The 16141-nt window shown below is 38.3% G+C and overlaps 1 protein-coding gene across 2 annotated transcripts in view; it reads right to left on the bottom strand.

The window, feature by feature from the left end:
- The window catches only part of lft (Limb expression 1 family member lowfat), a 160713-nt gene that overhangs the window by 26946 nt on the left and 117626 nt on the right, over positions 1 to 16141 (bottom strand). For both annotated transcript variants that reach the window (XM_089106370.1, XM_089106371.1), the window contains exon 3: positions 12751 to 12891. In XM_089106370.1, the coding sequence (XP_088962496.1) occupies positions 12751 to 12891 (141 nt within the window). The remainder of the gene's footprint in view (positions 1 to 12750; positions 12892 to 16141) is intronic.

Here is a 16141-nt window from a genome sequence, read left to right as displayed (position 1 = left end):
CAGAAGGACAACTGTGAAATAGGGCGGATGATCCAGATTTGGACAACGGCCTCTGCATGTTGGGTAGGCCTGTTGGGTTCCGGTCCAACAGCCTGGGACTGGAGTCCCTGCCCGTAGCCGAGCCAAAGAAACCAGTTGGGCGTTGGTCTAGCAAGCTATCCCCGTAAAACAAAGACCGCTAACGGAACGTCAATGTTAAGGATCCGAACCTCTAAATCTTATGACGACCCATGCAAGCCCCCGGACGAAATTTTTGAATGCGAATAAACCGTTCAAGATTGGCTTATGGAATGTTAGAACCATGTCCACACTGTCAAAAACAGAGCAAGTCCTTCGCGAATGCGAGAAGTTTGGACCTGACATATTCGCCATTTCGGAAGCAAGGTAGAAAGGCTGCGGCAAGAAGAAAATCAGTGGAGACCGTACGATGATTAAAGTCTTATACAGCGGAAAAACTGAAAGTCACTCTGCCGGAGTTGCAGCAATATTAGATCCAAAGGCGACAAAAGCCTTCTGCTCATGGAAACCGGTCAATGAAAGAATACTGTATGCAAGATTTATTTCTAACCACGTAAAATTGTAGTTGATCGTGTGCTACGCATCCACAAATGATGCTGATGACACCATTAAAGATGAGTTCTACGACAACCTCCAGTCTGTGATCGATTCAATCCCACTCCACGACGTCACCTGTATCACAGGCGACTTCACCGCAAATGTTGGCCAAGATAGATCCTACTGCCTTGAAGTGACGGGCCACCATGGCCTTGGCATCATAAACGAAAATGGAGCTCGACTTGTCACCTTCGCTATAAGGAATGATTTGCTGATCGGCGGTACGCTCTTTCAGCATAAAGATACCCACAAATACACTTGGACATCCCTGGATGGCACCGTCAAAAACCAAATCGACCATTTCCTGATCCGTCGGAGATGGCGAACAAGCCTAAGAGATGTTCGAAGTTTCCGAAACGCCGACGTTGGTTCACATCACGAACTAGTAGTCACCACACTGAAATTGAAGCTGAAGTCTAATAATCGGAAGGAGAAGACGGACATACTCAGAACCTTTGACGTGGACAAACTAGGTGACAAAAGCGTCCGATATTCGTTTGGCATCAAACTGTCCAGTAAATTTAAAACCCTATATAACCTGTCAGAAGACGTCGAAGAAGCTTTGGAGACGATCCCCAAAAACTAAACAGATACGGCCGAAGAAACCCTCAGGTTTAGGAAGCCGGCTAAGCAACAGTGGATATTTACAAAGACCTGGGATCTCATAGAAAATCGCAAGAACCTGAAGTCGAGCTCCCTTGGGGAAAGTGGTCACTTTGAGGTGACCAAGAGCTTGGCCTATAAAGAAGCTGATAGAAATGTAAAGAAAAGAGCCAGATCCGACAGACGGCAATGCATGAATGAAAAGGCCAGACAAGCCGAACAAGCAGCGAGCCGTGGAGACACACGTACCGTATATCACTTTACCAAAGAAATAGTAGGCAAGTCAAGTATCCAAGAATGCCCGGTGAAAGATGAAAATGGAAGGCTCCTGACAGATGCGGAAGAACAAAAGGAACGGTGGGCGAGTTATTTCGAAGCCCTACTTAATCGTCCAACGCCAGCGGTCCCGCCGGATATACCAGACCAACCTCTTTTCAGTATTCACATCAGTGATGAAAAGCCGACAGCCAATGAGATACTCTCAGCAGCTAAAAAACTTAATAATGAAAAGGCACCTGGTAGAGACTGCATTTCAGCTGAAATGATCAAGTTCAGCCTGCGTCGAACCCTGGCCATCTGGCTATCCTTCTTCTCGCTCTTCTGGCAGACCGAAAAGTTCGCCAAAGACTGGAGAACAGGAACCTTAGTCAAACTCTTCAAGAAAGGAGAGAATGTGGAAACTATAGAGGAATCAATCTTTTCTCGATCCCTGCGAAGCTCTTCACGAAGTTAATATTAGGATGACTCCAAGCAGCCCTTGATCCTCACTTATGTGAAGAACTGCATGGAATTTCCGCCTAAACGATCTTGTCCCGATCTGATTTTTACTCTACGCACCATGCCGGAGGAATCTAACGAATGTAGACGGCGCTTGTATATACTCTTCGTGGACTTCGAAAAGCCGTTAGTTCAGTTAATCGTCAAACCCTGTGGATAGTATTATGGTTTTACGGCATTTCCGAGAAACTGATCCGTCTAATAGTTGTCATGTACGAAGAGACGGAATGCTTTGTTAAAATATCGGACGGCAACACACGCTACTTCAAGGTGATGACTGGAGCAAGGCTGTGTCCTGTCACCTCTCCTCTTCGTCCTAGCTGTAGACTACATCTTTAGACAGATAAATGGGCATAGAATCCGGATTGCAGGGAAACTTCTTCATGACTTCGACTTCGCCGACGATCATGGGCTCATAGAAGCCGACAAGCCGAAGGTTAACAAACTTGCAGAGAAAGCTGAACAATTTGGACTACACATCAACGCCCCAAAGACAAAAGTTATGTCAATCAATAGTTCACCCATGGGAATCCAACTAAGAGGAGAGGACATCGAACAGGTGACAGGTTTCAAGTACTTAGGGAGTATAGTCACTTCGAGTTCCGACTCTGAAAAAGAATTCCGCACCAGGATAGCCTTGGCCAACGCATCATTTCAGAGACTTCTACCAATCTGGAAATCCACCGTATACTCATTGAAGTTGACACTCAGGTTGTTCCAGAGCAATGTACTGTCTGTACTGAGTTACAATATTGAATGCCTTAAGCTAACTTTCGAACAAGAGAAACGCCTTACCGCCTACGAGAATAACAGTCTTCGTCGAATCCTAAGAATCAGTTAAATATACCGCGTCAGTAACGACGAGATCCGTACCAGCACAGGCCAGTCGGAGATCGTAACTATGGTATGACAACATAGATGGGGATACCATGAACATATCCTCCACATACTAGATTATAGACTTCCAAAAATGTTCCTCCACTGCCTACTGGAAGGCGCCCGTCGCTGAAGAAAACCGATGAACTTGCTCCGTAGAACATATGCCGGTGACTGAAGAGCCCTCTGGACCAGTCTTATACCAGAGTGGGACGACAAATGTGCAGCAGCTCACATGAGGGAAGATTGGAGGCTACTCACCGACCCCCTATGTGCCTTCGGAGGCACTGGAAGAACTAAGGTCTACGGCATATATATATATATATATATATATATATATATATATATATATATATATATATATATATATATATATATATATATATATATATATATATATATATATATATATATTATATATATATATATATATATATATATATATATATATATATATATATATATATATATATATATATATATATATATATATATATATACATGACAGAAAATTTTAAATTTCCGATTGTAAAGCGTTTTTGAATTGACCTATTCTTAATTTTCCTTTGATTTAAAAGTTCTCAAATTTTGATTTAATATCTGTTATTAATTTTAAGATTATTTTTTTTTAAAACAGTATCATATATAGCGTGAAAATTTGCAGCGCTTTGCAGTGCAAACTTTTTACTCTCACTTAGAGTTTAATTTTTTGTAGTTGGTATCTTCGAAGCTTATTTTATTAAACAATGGTTTAGGTGGGTACGGCCAGGACTTCCGTTCATCTGAGTTTTTATGCCTACGTCTTTTTTTAGTTTGAAAATAGGTGTTCTTTACTTGTGCTTCTCTTCCGTGACATGGTGTCGCTTTTTTCTGACTATAGTCATCAAAATGAAAATAGATCATGCACCTTTAATCCACAGTTTAGGTCGATTTGAGTTCCGTCATTTTTTTTTTTTTTTTCCATGGGTGAAATGGCTGTGAAACAATTTTACTGACTACGATCTATAAAATAGGATGAGGTGTGAAGTGTCAACCCACAGAAACGGTCAAAGACGGTTTGTCTCAATTTCTCTATATATTGACCTACCAGAGAGGTTTTTCAGCCAAGTAATAAGATTTTTGATTCTCGACTCTTCCCCTGTAATCGTTTTTGAAATGGCCATTTAGTGTTTAGGTTTGCAAGAGAATCTATTCCTGTAATTACAGAAAATGACCCAGTGGTGGATCCAGGGGAGGGGCGAGGGGGCGCGCACCCCCCAAAGTAGTCTAAAGTAGTGTAATTTACTTAATTAACGCAAGACTGTGTTAATTAAACTTGCTCCTAACGTAAGTTTATCGGATCAACCTATTTTGCCCCCCCTCCTAAAAAAAATCAGGGCTCCGCCCCTGATAAGACCATAAGATGCAACATTAAGCGACAGCCCTTTTTTCTTTCTTTTTTTTTAGTAAGACACTTTAGATAAGGCAAGACACTTTATGTATCTGTTTCCGTTCTCCCCAACTTAGATATTTGGTCAAACCTATAGTGCTCAATGCGCCAGATGGTAACCACAGAGAACATCTAGCTCTTCTCGTTTCATGCAATCCATTCCGGGATAGATGGCAAATGAATTCAACAGGTAAGTCCTGCAGAAAACTGTAAAACATAGCATATATTAAATACATAACCTAACCTACGTACCTGTTTTGCCCCTAAACCACAAAAAACTAAAGCTCAAATGAAGTTCCCGGAATGAGAAACCCCTTGTTTTTTCAGCGTCAGATAGGAATTACCGGGTAATGCCTAATTGATCTTTGCTTTTCTCGAGTGGCTGTCTCGCGTGTTGCCCAGTTAATAGAACACTACCTTTCATTTTTTTTACAGGGTATAAGTAGGAACTTCCCCATTTGATACCCTTCTTATGTAATGTGCCGGTTTTCCTTTTAGTTTAACTAGGGAAAATGAGGTTAGTTCCTTGAAAGAAATCTTGCCAGGAAAAAGGAAGCGTCAACTAAATATTGTAATCTGATATTATTTTAAAAATCAGGAATACACCTTTTTAGGTTCATCCGGGATGTATCTAGAAGAGGGACAAGGGGGGAAGTCTGCCCCAGGCACTAGTTTTTAGGGGACGCCGGCTCGTAAGATACTTTATGATCTGATCAAATAAAATTCGGACCATAATTCCCTGGCTCTGGAACGCGCCAACGTTTGACTTGAAGTTCAATTTATCTAATTGATCTTTGCTTTTCTCGAGTGGCTGTCTCGCGTGTTGCCCAGTTAATAGAACACTACCTTTCATTTTTTTTACAGGGTATAAGTAGGAACTTCCCCATTTGATACCCTTCTTATGTAATGTGCCGGTTTTCCTTTTAGTTTAACTAGGGAAAATGAGGTTAGTTCCTTGAAAGAAATCTTGCCAGGAAAAAGGAAGCGTCAACTAAATATTGTAATCTGATATTATTTTAAAAATCAGGAATACACCTTTTTAGGTTCATCCGGGATGTATCTAGAAGAGGGACAAGGGGGGAAGTCTGCCCCAGGCACTGGTTTTTAGGGGACGCCGGCTCGTAAGATACTTTATGATCTGATCAAATAAAATTCGGACCATAATTCCCTGGCTCTGGAACGCGCCAACGTTTGACTTGAAGTTCAATTTATCTATGCCTATATCAGTTCCTTCTAACGAAGGAGCTTCAGCAAGTTAGGTTAATTAAGAACTATCTTTGAAACAGGATGGCCAAGCAGCAGTTGACAGACTTGAGTACAATCCACATAAAACATGATGTGTCTTCGAAGCTTTCATATGAAGACATTGTAAAGATATTAGCTTCAAGAGAAGCATGTAAACTTAAGTTTTAGTGTACCGAGGATAAGATTGATGGTACATAATTTGAATTGCGTTTGTACTGAGTTACCAATAAAACGTTGCCGCGCTGAATCTTAAACCTTACTCTACATAAAAAATATATTAATGATAGTAAAACAGTTAAACAAATATACAGCAAATAAATATATTCTTTAAAGAAGTAAAGTAACTATAGTCTGACATCTATAATGGGTTTATTGACCAGGGGCACTAAATGTCATTCTTGCCTCGGCCAATGATATGTCTAGATCCGTCCCTGAGGTTGGTAGCCAAGGAGGTAAAATTTCCTTTTAGGCTTAACTTCCACTTGGTTTTTCTATTTATTACGCTGCCTCGACAGTAAATATCCCCAATTTGTTAAGCAGGTTCATTGTGTAACCGCATACCAAATATTTTCAGTTCATTCCAAATTCTTTACGCAACTCCTAACAAAGCCTCCCCTTACTTTTGTAACATCCGGCAATTTAATGAGCCCATAGTTAAAACCGACATTTTTAATGATATATTGTAGAAACTACAATGCCTTTAGTCAACAGATTAACTATTTAGTGTTCTATAATTTGGGTAAAGCGCAACTTAAATGAGTTGCGGGACCAACCATACACGAATTTTCCATTTTTTTATTCAGAAACTTAGAAACTTCCGAATTTCGTTAATTAGCGTTAGTAACTTACGTTAAGATCACTGGCGTCACATAGCATCAACAATGAGCTTTTCGAAATACTAAATGATGTTAACAACGACGAAATTTATGAAAGCAAACGTACATGCGAAGATTTTAAGTTATTTTACGAAATTTATGGTGACTCGGAACCTACCTATCTGATCTCTCAAGTAAAAGGAGTATTTAGTAAGAGGAAACAAAATTGCATTAACTACTGGATCTCTTATGAAAATTCAATACAAAAACAATTTTTTTTTAACTGAAAGTAAGGAGTGACATTAAAACTTAAGAAATTATTCGTATATGAAAGGGGCTTTCCCTTCCTCAACGCCTTGCTCTTTACGCTGAAGTTTTTTTATTTTATAAAGTAGAGTTGTGACAAAAAGTCAAACTTTAACGTAAAGAGCAAGGCGTTGAGGAGGGGATAGCCCCTTTCATATACGGAATAATTTCTGTTCGTTTTAAGTGTTAATGTCGCTCCTTACTTTCAGTTAAAAAACTTGTTTCTTTTATTTAATTTCTGAACGTTTTTCAACTAGTGTAGATTTGAACTTGGCTCACACTATATGAGAAATTAAAACAAAATTTGCACATTAATTTTGGCAAATTTATTCCGTATATGAAGGGTTGCCCCCTCCTTAACACCTTGCTCTTTATGCTAAAGCTCTTAGTAATTTTAAAAAAGCTTCCTATTCTAATTAAACGACCCCCGTTTTTCATTAGCTACTATTAAAAAATTGGGATAAACAGTAAAACTTTAGCGTAAAGAGTAAGGTATTGAGGCGGGGGCAACCCTTCATATATTGAATAATTTCTGTTCGCTTTTCAAATAATACCGGTAAATCTGGTTCACCCTTTATGAAATATACCCCTCTCCCTCACGGAAAATTCCTACGTGGAAATTTTATTCAACGTAAAGTGCACCTCTGCCCCGTCAAATTCCCTCCAGACAGCTCTATCCTCGCTGAGAATCCCCCCTCCCTGTAAAATTGCTTGCGGATGGTTCAGCCTGAAAAATTCTCCTTAGTATTCTTTCATTTTAATAAGACTTTAATCTCTAATCGTTTTCTCGATCACTCCAGAAATACCCCCTTCCGTAGAAATTATTTCCTGGAAATCAAAATACGCGGGAAATGGCCCCCGGATGATTCCGCCGGAACATATCCACATGAAAAATTTGGCAAAGGGAATGTAGGAAAATTAAAAAGAATTTCGTATAGTAATTCTGTCGAATCCCCCAGTGTAACATTTCCCTTGGAAAATTCATCCCTCAGAAAGGTCCCTCCCTAAAGAAGATTCTCCCTATAGAAATCCACCCCAACCAAGACCCCTCCCCAACCAAAAAAAAATATGTATACTTCCTAATAACAAATACTATGTGTAAACAATGGGCAAATTTCATAACTTACATGCCTCTCCCCACGGACTATGGGGGGTCATTTTACCCCTAAAGACATAGTTATTTGATCTTTCAACTATACTGAACAAAATGGCTATATCAAAATTTTGATCAGATAACTTTGGGGAACAAATGGGCGTGGGTGGGGGCCCAGTTGCCCCCAATCTTTTTGGTCACTTAAAAAGGGCACTAGAACTTTTAATGTCCTTTCGAATACACACTCTCCCGATCTTCTAGGACCATTATTTCAACACAATCACCCCTGGGAAAAAAACAACAAATTAAGACGCACCTGTGTCTGTCTTCTGGCACAATAGCAAAATTCCACATTTTTACAGGTAGGTGCTTGAAAATACTACAGTAAGGTTCTCTGGTATGCTGAATATGATAGCGTGATTTTTATTAAGATTCCTCGAATTTTAGGGGGTGTTTTCCCCCTATTGAAAAAATCAGCCAAATTTTCTTAGGCTCGTAAATTTTGATGAGTAACATTAAACTTGGTGAATCTTAGGCCTATATATTTGGAATCAACATAATAAGTTGATTCTTTTGATACATCTATTGATATTAAAAATCCATTTTTCAGAGTTTCGGTTACTATTGAGCCGAGTCACACCTTACTTACAGTTCGTTACCACGAACTGTTTGACGTGCTTCCACTCAATCTAACAGGTAAATAGCCATGTAGTACAAAACTACTAGTTGCAAATTAATTGCTTTAGCGAACGACAACTTAGTTGCTGTAGCGAATTGCAACTTAGTACTGTTAATTGCTGTAGCGAGCCACTACAGCAAGAAGGCAGTGTGTTTAGTAAGCGAAAACAAAATTCCATCAACTACTGGATGTCTTATGAGAAAGATCTCTTATCATTCAAACGTATGTGATATACCATAGTAACGTTAAAAATAACGTATCTTGGAAAAATTAAATTTTCCTAACTTATGAATCCCATGCTATTCTTCATCAGCATCATCATAATAGTGTGAGCTAAAGAGATTGCGGTACGGTATTTTGACTCAAAAAACTTCATAATACCGTTCTAGATTGGAATCCAAATTGTTAGGAAGATATGATACCGTACTTGCTTTCTAGAAAGCGATTACTAAGACCCGACAAAAGAAAAAGAAATTATTATAAAACCGAAAATAAAGATGTAAATCATAAAAAAGAACTATACAGTTTTAATAAAAGAAGAAACCAAAAAAGCTTACTTTAGTGATCCAAAGTGATCCATTTTTTTTTTTTTTAACAGGTATTTAAGCAAATGAATTACAAAGACAAAATTATGAATAAAAAACCTGACTATATTTTTGAATTCACCGTAAAAGTTAGTGTTCTTGGAAAATCTCATTAAGGGTTTTGCCCTTTTTTCTCAATATCTACAGCTTTTATAAAAATCAACACTTTGAATACAATAAATTATTTGTTTTTAAAGAAAAATTTATCTTACTAACAGAAAGAGATTAATTCAGTTATTCGATTACATATTAAATATTTGCGTATTGCAGGCTTACTGGACCGAAGAAAAACAAATAATAAAAATAGTTAACTTGTGGTATCTAAATTTTTAACATAAAATTTATTTTATAAAAATGTTGAAAATGAAAAGTGTTCCTTTTCATTTAAAAAAAAAATAAAAAACGTTAAAGATGATTTTTTCAAAGCTCTGTTTTTTTAGGATAACGAGTAGCTTTTTGGACAGGATAGAACTATTTAATTTAAGAGATTGTGCCCTTGAATAAGAAGATAATTCGAAACGGGATATACGGCAAAAACACTTATTCGGGTACCACACATTATTTTTGCTGCCCAAATTCTAGCAAACAGATTTCTTTCTCCAGCTTGACCACCACCCGAAATTCCAGGGGTGGTAAGTTGTTACTACCCTGATATTGTCCAAGTTCATGAGGATTCAGTGACTTTAAGATGGTGGGCGTGTTTACTAAAAATTACCTTCCTGGGTTCTGCGCTGGGCGATAGATTCATTCGTAAAAATTTCATTTACCTAATAAAACAACTTCCCGAGCCCAAAAAAAAAACTGTACTGCTATCACCTTTTTTTATTTTGCTCGGTACAGCATAACCAGCCAAACGGCAGTAACGAAAAAACCGCGGGATATACTCCTTTGTGATGACCAGAAAAACATTTTGGCTCTTGCTCCCCAGCACAGAATCTGAAGTCCCCTTACCCCCCTCTCTAAAACAAAGCTCTTGAAAGTATCAACACGACCTCCTAGCATTGAGACAAAACAGGGTAGACTTAGCGAGACAACGTTTAACATTCATCACTCTTTAAATAAGAAATAGTCACTTGGCTTCAGGTACCCTTTGTATAAAGTCGCATAGATATTTTCGGAGTTGAAGATTAGTGATTAGCTGGGAGTTAATTACATAACAACTGATGTAGGTAGATATGTCAAAAAACTCCAGGTGCTAAAGTACACAAGATTCTTTGACGGACAAAAAAAGATCAATAGCAGAGGGGGTACGAGAGATATAGAGAGGAGGGACATTGAGAGATATAGAGGGATAGAGATCTCAAGTGCACATGTCAAAACTAGTAAAATGAAAAACGACAGGTCTTTACTTCAGCAATACAGTATATGGCTATATTCCATTGGCGCTGCATATATGCTGTGAGTCACGAAATAAAGAAGACAAAAACAAGTACCATATCACATGAGTGATGAGGGCTGTAGTCGAAAAGCTCATCCGGATTAGGTAAACCTCTATAAGCCGGTTTTTATTCATGTAAAATACTCAATTCTGCCAAACTAGTGAATCATACAGTCAATAGTCCAATAAAAGGATGTTATGGTGTTTTCAGAACCAGCGATGACATCGGTTTTTTTCTAAAGGGTGTTTTGAAACTTGCAAAAAACGGTCCATAATCGTCGGGTCTTCAACCCAAACTTATTTTTCGAGTGTTAAAACTTGATACTTCCTTGCAAATTTGACTAAAAATCTAATGATCCAAATAACACATACGTAGAAAGCAAGCTCATCTGGAATTGTTTACTTTCAGAAAGCAGCTAAGTCGTCAAATGAAATATTGTGTAAATCATTGTGTATTTTAGTATATTGTTTACTGTATTGCGCGTGATTATTGCATAATGATTGAAATATTATACTCAAATCGTTTTTATTTTTCACACAGTGAGCTTGCTTTCTTGAAAGTATTCGGTTCTTCATCTTTACTTTACGAAAGAGTAAGAGTGCCTACTTTAAAAACCAGGGCACTTCGTTATTAAGTAGATTTTTGACAAGGTATTCAGAGGTATTTTTATACTAATTAGACAAACATGAATTCATGCCAGAATTCAAAAGTTTGTATTAATAACCCAAGGGAACGTTGCTGTTTTTTGTTTTGAATCTGCTTAATACAAAACTGGTTAGGTTGCCAGAATTTAATTACCTATATTTGGCGTTCAGCAAAACTTACAGGCATTGGCGTAACTAGATGGGGCCTAAAGGTCGGTGGCACAGTCAGAACAAGCTAACTTGGGTTCTGGACCTTTCCACCACAATCTTAGCATATACGGTAAGAGTCCTGTGGTGACGCAGTGGCTTTGATCTCAGGTTTGGTAATGCAGGACCCACAGTTCGTACCCAGCTGTAGCAACATATTACAGGGCCAACGCAAAAACCTAAAGTCAAGAAGCGTCGCTAATTCGATACAATACAATATACGATAAAATACCCAGTACTCAGACAGCTAAGAACCATTTCAGCAGTAAGTCTCTGTAAAATCTCTATTATATCACCTAAAAATTGGATTGTTTCACGATTAAATTTGTATAACATTTCTTAATAATAATCTGTTTAGCTTGAATATTTTAACCATACATAACACTCATAATTTTAAATATACTGACTGACATTTGTGGAGCCTAATCTTGGACACACTTAGAGCCCGACCCTCATCTTGGAAAATACTGTCTCATCTTGAACACATGATCTTGTGTTCAGTTTTTTGTTTTATGTTTATCCCCTAACGTCTGTTTTGTTATTGTAATTCTGACGTGCTTATGGTAGCTTTTGTGCTATTTTAGCCAATTAATCATATTCTATTAATATTCTATTCTATGATCTGAAAGTTAGAAGAAAGTATCTAAATCACAGACAATCTTAATCTTAGACATATTTAATCCAAGACAAGTGTCGTGAAGCAAAACAATTATACTTAGATAGGCTAAAATGTAGGGGTAACTATTGTTTAAATTTAAATCTTGAGAAACATCAGTTTTCCAAGATTGTGGTTAGCCAATCCCAAGTAACCCAGTTCTAACTATCAGTCAATCCGAACTGTTTAAACCTATATACATCATATCCAAGATTAGGAGCCTGTTGTCCATGTTAATGAAAGATACATTTTAATCAAGATAATTGTTAGAGATTAGGTACTGTGCAAATGCTGGGTCTTCGCATACCCAATGTGATTACCCTGTAGTAGTTTGAATTTAGATTCCTAAAAAACATTTCTGCTCCTCAAGACTTTAACATGGTTCAAGCATCTCAGGTTAAGATACACTACCCTAAAATGCCAGGTTGAGTAAAGGCTCTTTTGCACTTTTTTTTAGCTGTGTTTGTCCACATGTGTCTACCTAAATAGAACATTATTACGAAACCGGTCCAAATGTACCTTAGCCTATATCGGGCTTCCTAGGTGTATTCAAGCTGTAGAAAAAAAACAGTTTGCTCGATTTCTTGCACAGGATTCGAACGTGGTCCGTGGATTCTAAGTTAAGGTACACTGCAATATTAGACAAAGTAAAGCCTTCCGTCCACTATTCTTGATCGGTGTTCATTTTGTGGACTCAGCCTTCATATTGTAACAGAATCTGACGAAGTTATACCTATATCTGCAGTATTCAAGCAAGACAAACGAAAACCACCCACACAAAAAAAAAAAAAACAACAAACATGTACAAAAGAGGCCCAAGGCGATCATCCCGCCAAAATTTACCTTGAATGACGATCTTGCTTCAGCAACTGCTTTTGCGATGAAGTCGTCCGATATTTGCCTTGAAGGATGTTCATTGAATACGGAGTTCATCAATGCGATCTTTGCTGCACTTCGTCTTGCTTCAGCTTTCGTTGGGCAGTTCTACAATACAAAGAGACCGTCAGATGTCAATATTATAGAATGATCTTCAATGGTCATGACGGATGAACGAATGATTTAGTTAAAGCTGCAATGTCATTGTTTCTCGAAATTTTTAGTCTTACAAACAGAACTTTAAGATTCTATTCTAATTTCTGTTCGTTTTGGGTTTCATTTATTTATCGAAGCTGATTTGTGGTAGTTTCACGCTTGGTAGATTGTTTGATTTTATTTTTGCTCATTTTTTGCTTATGAAGTTATTTACTTTTCTTTGAAAAACTTATTTTGTGGAAAAAGTTTTTCAAATTAATTTCTGTTTGTTTTATATTGACATAGTCTTTTCAGGGAAAAAGAAAATAATACTGTAAATCTATTCGTTTTTTAAGACTTCATAGTTTGGCCTGCTATTTGTGTGCTGGAGAAAAATTTCAGCAAATTTTAACAATAAACACCTTTTTAAAAATCTGGACACAAATAGTACTGTTTAATTTAGTTTCATACCTCCTCTAGTTGACCTGAAATGGAAAACTTGATACCATTCGCAATCTGTTTACTTTCTTTGATAGTTTGGATACCCTTACGCTATTTTGATTTGGTTAAATTTTAAATAGCAGAAATGGGTGGGTTGGCGTGGGAGGGTGGGAGTGAAAGGGGGATTAGTTGCCCCAAAATCACTTTTGACTATTAAAAAGGGCATCAGCCCTTTCTATTTTCAATCGAATGAGCCCTTTTCGAAGTTCATTCCAATCAAATGAGCCCTTTTCGAAGTTTCTACGACAACGCCTTCTATAAAAACCTTACATGCCCCCAGGGCATAACTTAAAACCCTTGCCCTGAGGGTTGTGGGGGAGTGTCCTCCTCAAAAACATATTTTCTACCGGGAAATGAACTACGCTGAACAAAATAGCTATCTCAAAATTTTAATTGGATGTGTTTGGGGGAATGATGGGCGTGGGGGGCTAGTGGCCCTCCAATCACTTTCGACTATTAAAAAGGGTACTAGCTCTTTGAATTTCCAATCAAATGAGCCCTTTTGAAGTTTCTACGACAAGGCTTTCAATAAAAACTTTATATGCCCCCAGGGCATAATTTATATCCCTTGCCCTGAGGGCTCTGACAGGGTTATCATCCTAAAAGAAAAAATTTCCAGAACTTTCAACTACGTTGAACAAAATGAATATCTCAAAAATTTTAATTCGATGTGTTTGGGAAAATGGTGGGCATGAGAGGGGCGTTAGTCGCTATCCAATCACTTTCAACTATTAAAAAAGGCACTAGCCCTTTCAATTTCCAATTGAATGAGCCCTTTTGAAGTTTCTACGACAACGCTTTCAATAAAAATGTTATATTCCCCCAGGGCAAAACTTAACACCCTTGTCCTGAGGGCTGTGGGGGGAGGGGTTGTCATCTTTAAAGACCTGATTTCCAAAACTGTCAACTACGTTGAATAAAATGGTTATCTAAAAATGTTGATTGGATGTGTTTGGGGAAAAGGTGGGCGTGAGAGGGGGGTTAGTTGCCCTCAAATCACTTTCGACTATTAAAAAGGGAACTAGTCCTCTGAATTTCAAATCGACTGACCCCTTTTTCAAGTTTCTACGGCAAAGATTTCAATAAAAACCTTATATGCCCCCGGGGCATAACTTATAATGAGCCCTTTTGAAGTTTCTACGACAACGCTTTCAATAAAAATGTTATATTCCCCCAGGGCAAAACTTAACACCCTTGTCCTGAGGGCTGTGGGGGGAGGGGTTGTCATCTTTAAAGACCTAATTTCCAAAACTTTCAACTACGTTGAATAAAATGGCTATCTAAAACTGTTGATTGGATGTGTTTGGGGAAAAGGTGGGCGTGAGAGGGGTGTTAGTTGTCCTCAAATCACTTTCGACTATTAAAAAGGGAACTAGTCCTATGAATTTCAAATCGAATGAGCCGTTATTCAAGTTTCTACGGCAAAGATTTCAATAAAAACCTTATATGCCCCCAGGGCATAACTTATAATCCTTGCCCTGAGGGATGTGGGGGAGTTTCCTCCTCAAAATTATGTTTTCTATCTGGAATGCAACTACCCTGAACAAACTGGCTATCTGAAAATTTTTATTGAATGTGTGTGGGGGAATGATGGGTGTAGGGAGGGCTAGTTGCCCTCTAATTACTTTTGACTATTCCAAATGACACTAGCCCTTTGAATTTCCAGTCGAATGAGCTTTTATTGAGGTTTCTACGACAACGCCTTCTTCTAAAACCTTATATACTCCCGGGGCATAACTTAAAACCCTTGACCTGAGGGATGTTGGGGAGTGTCCTCCTCAAATACATATTTTCTATCTGGAAATCAACTACGCTGAACAAAATGGCTATCTCAAAATTTTTATTGGATGTGTTTGGGGGAATGAAGGGCATGGGGGGCTAGTTGCCCTCCAAACAGTTTAGACCATTAGAAATGATACTAGCCTTTTGAATTTCCAAATGAATAAGCCTGTTTGTAAGTTTCCACGACAACGCCTTCTATAAAAACCTTACATGCCCCCAGGGCATAACTTAAAACCCTTGCCCTGATGGTTGTGGGGGAGTTTCCTCCTCAAAAACATATTTTCTATCTGGAAATCAAGGACGCTGAACAAAATGGCTATCTCAAAATTTTGATTGGATGTGTTTGGGGGAATGGTGGCCGTGGGGGGGGGCTAGTTGCCCTCCAATCACTTTCGACTATTAAAAAGGGCACTAGCCCTTTGAATTTCAAATCAAATGAGCCTGTTTTGAAGTTTCCACGACAACGCCTACTATAAAAACCTTATATGCCCCCAGGCCATACTTTAAAACCCTTGCCCTGAGGGTTGTTAGGAAGTGTCCTCTCAAAAACATATTTTCTATCTGGAAAACAACTACGCTGAACAAAATGGCTATCTCAAAATTTTGATCGGATGTGTGTGTGGGAAGGATGGGCGTGGGGGGGGGCTAGTTGCCCTCTAATCACTTTCGACTATTAAAAAAGGCACTATCCTTTTGAATTTCCAATCGAATGAGCCTGTTTTGAAGTTTCTACGACAAAGCCTTCTATAAAAACCGTATATGCCCCCAGGACATAACTTAAAACCCTTGCCCTGAGGGTTGGGGAGAGTGCCCTCCTCAAAACATATTTTCTATCTGGAAATCAACTACACTGAACAAAATGGCTATCTCAAAATTTTGATTAGATGTATTTGCGGGAATGATGGGCGTGGGGGGGTCTAGACGCCCTCCAATTACTTTC

Source organism: Artemia sp. Qi Xiang Cuo, chromosome 20, assembly GCF_049724085.1.
Source record: "Artemia sp. Qi Xiang Cuo chromosome 20, ASM4972408v1, whole genome shotgun sequence".
NCBI lineage: Eukaryota > Metazoa > Arthropoda > Branchiopoda > Anostraca > Artemiidae > Artemia > Artemia sp. Qi Xiang Cuo.
Note: the sequence above shows the minus strand (reverse complement) of the source record. Positions and strands in the feature narration are given on the sequence as shown.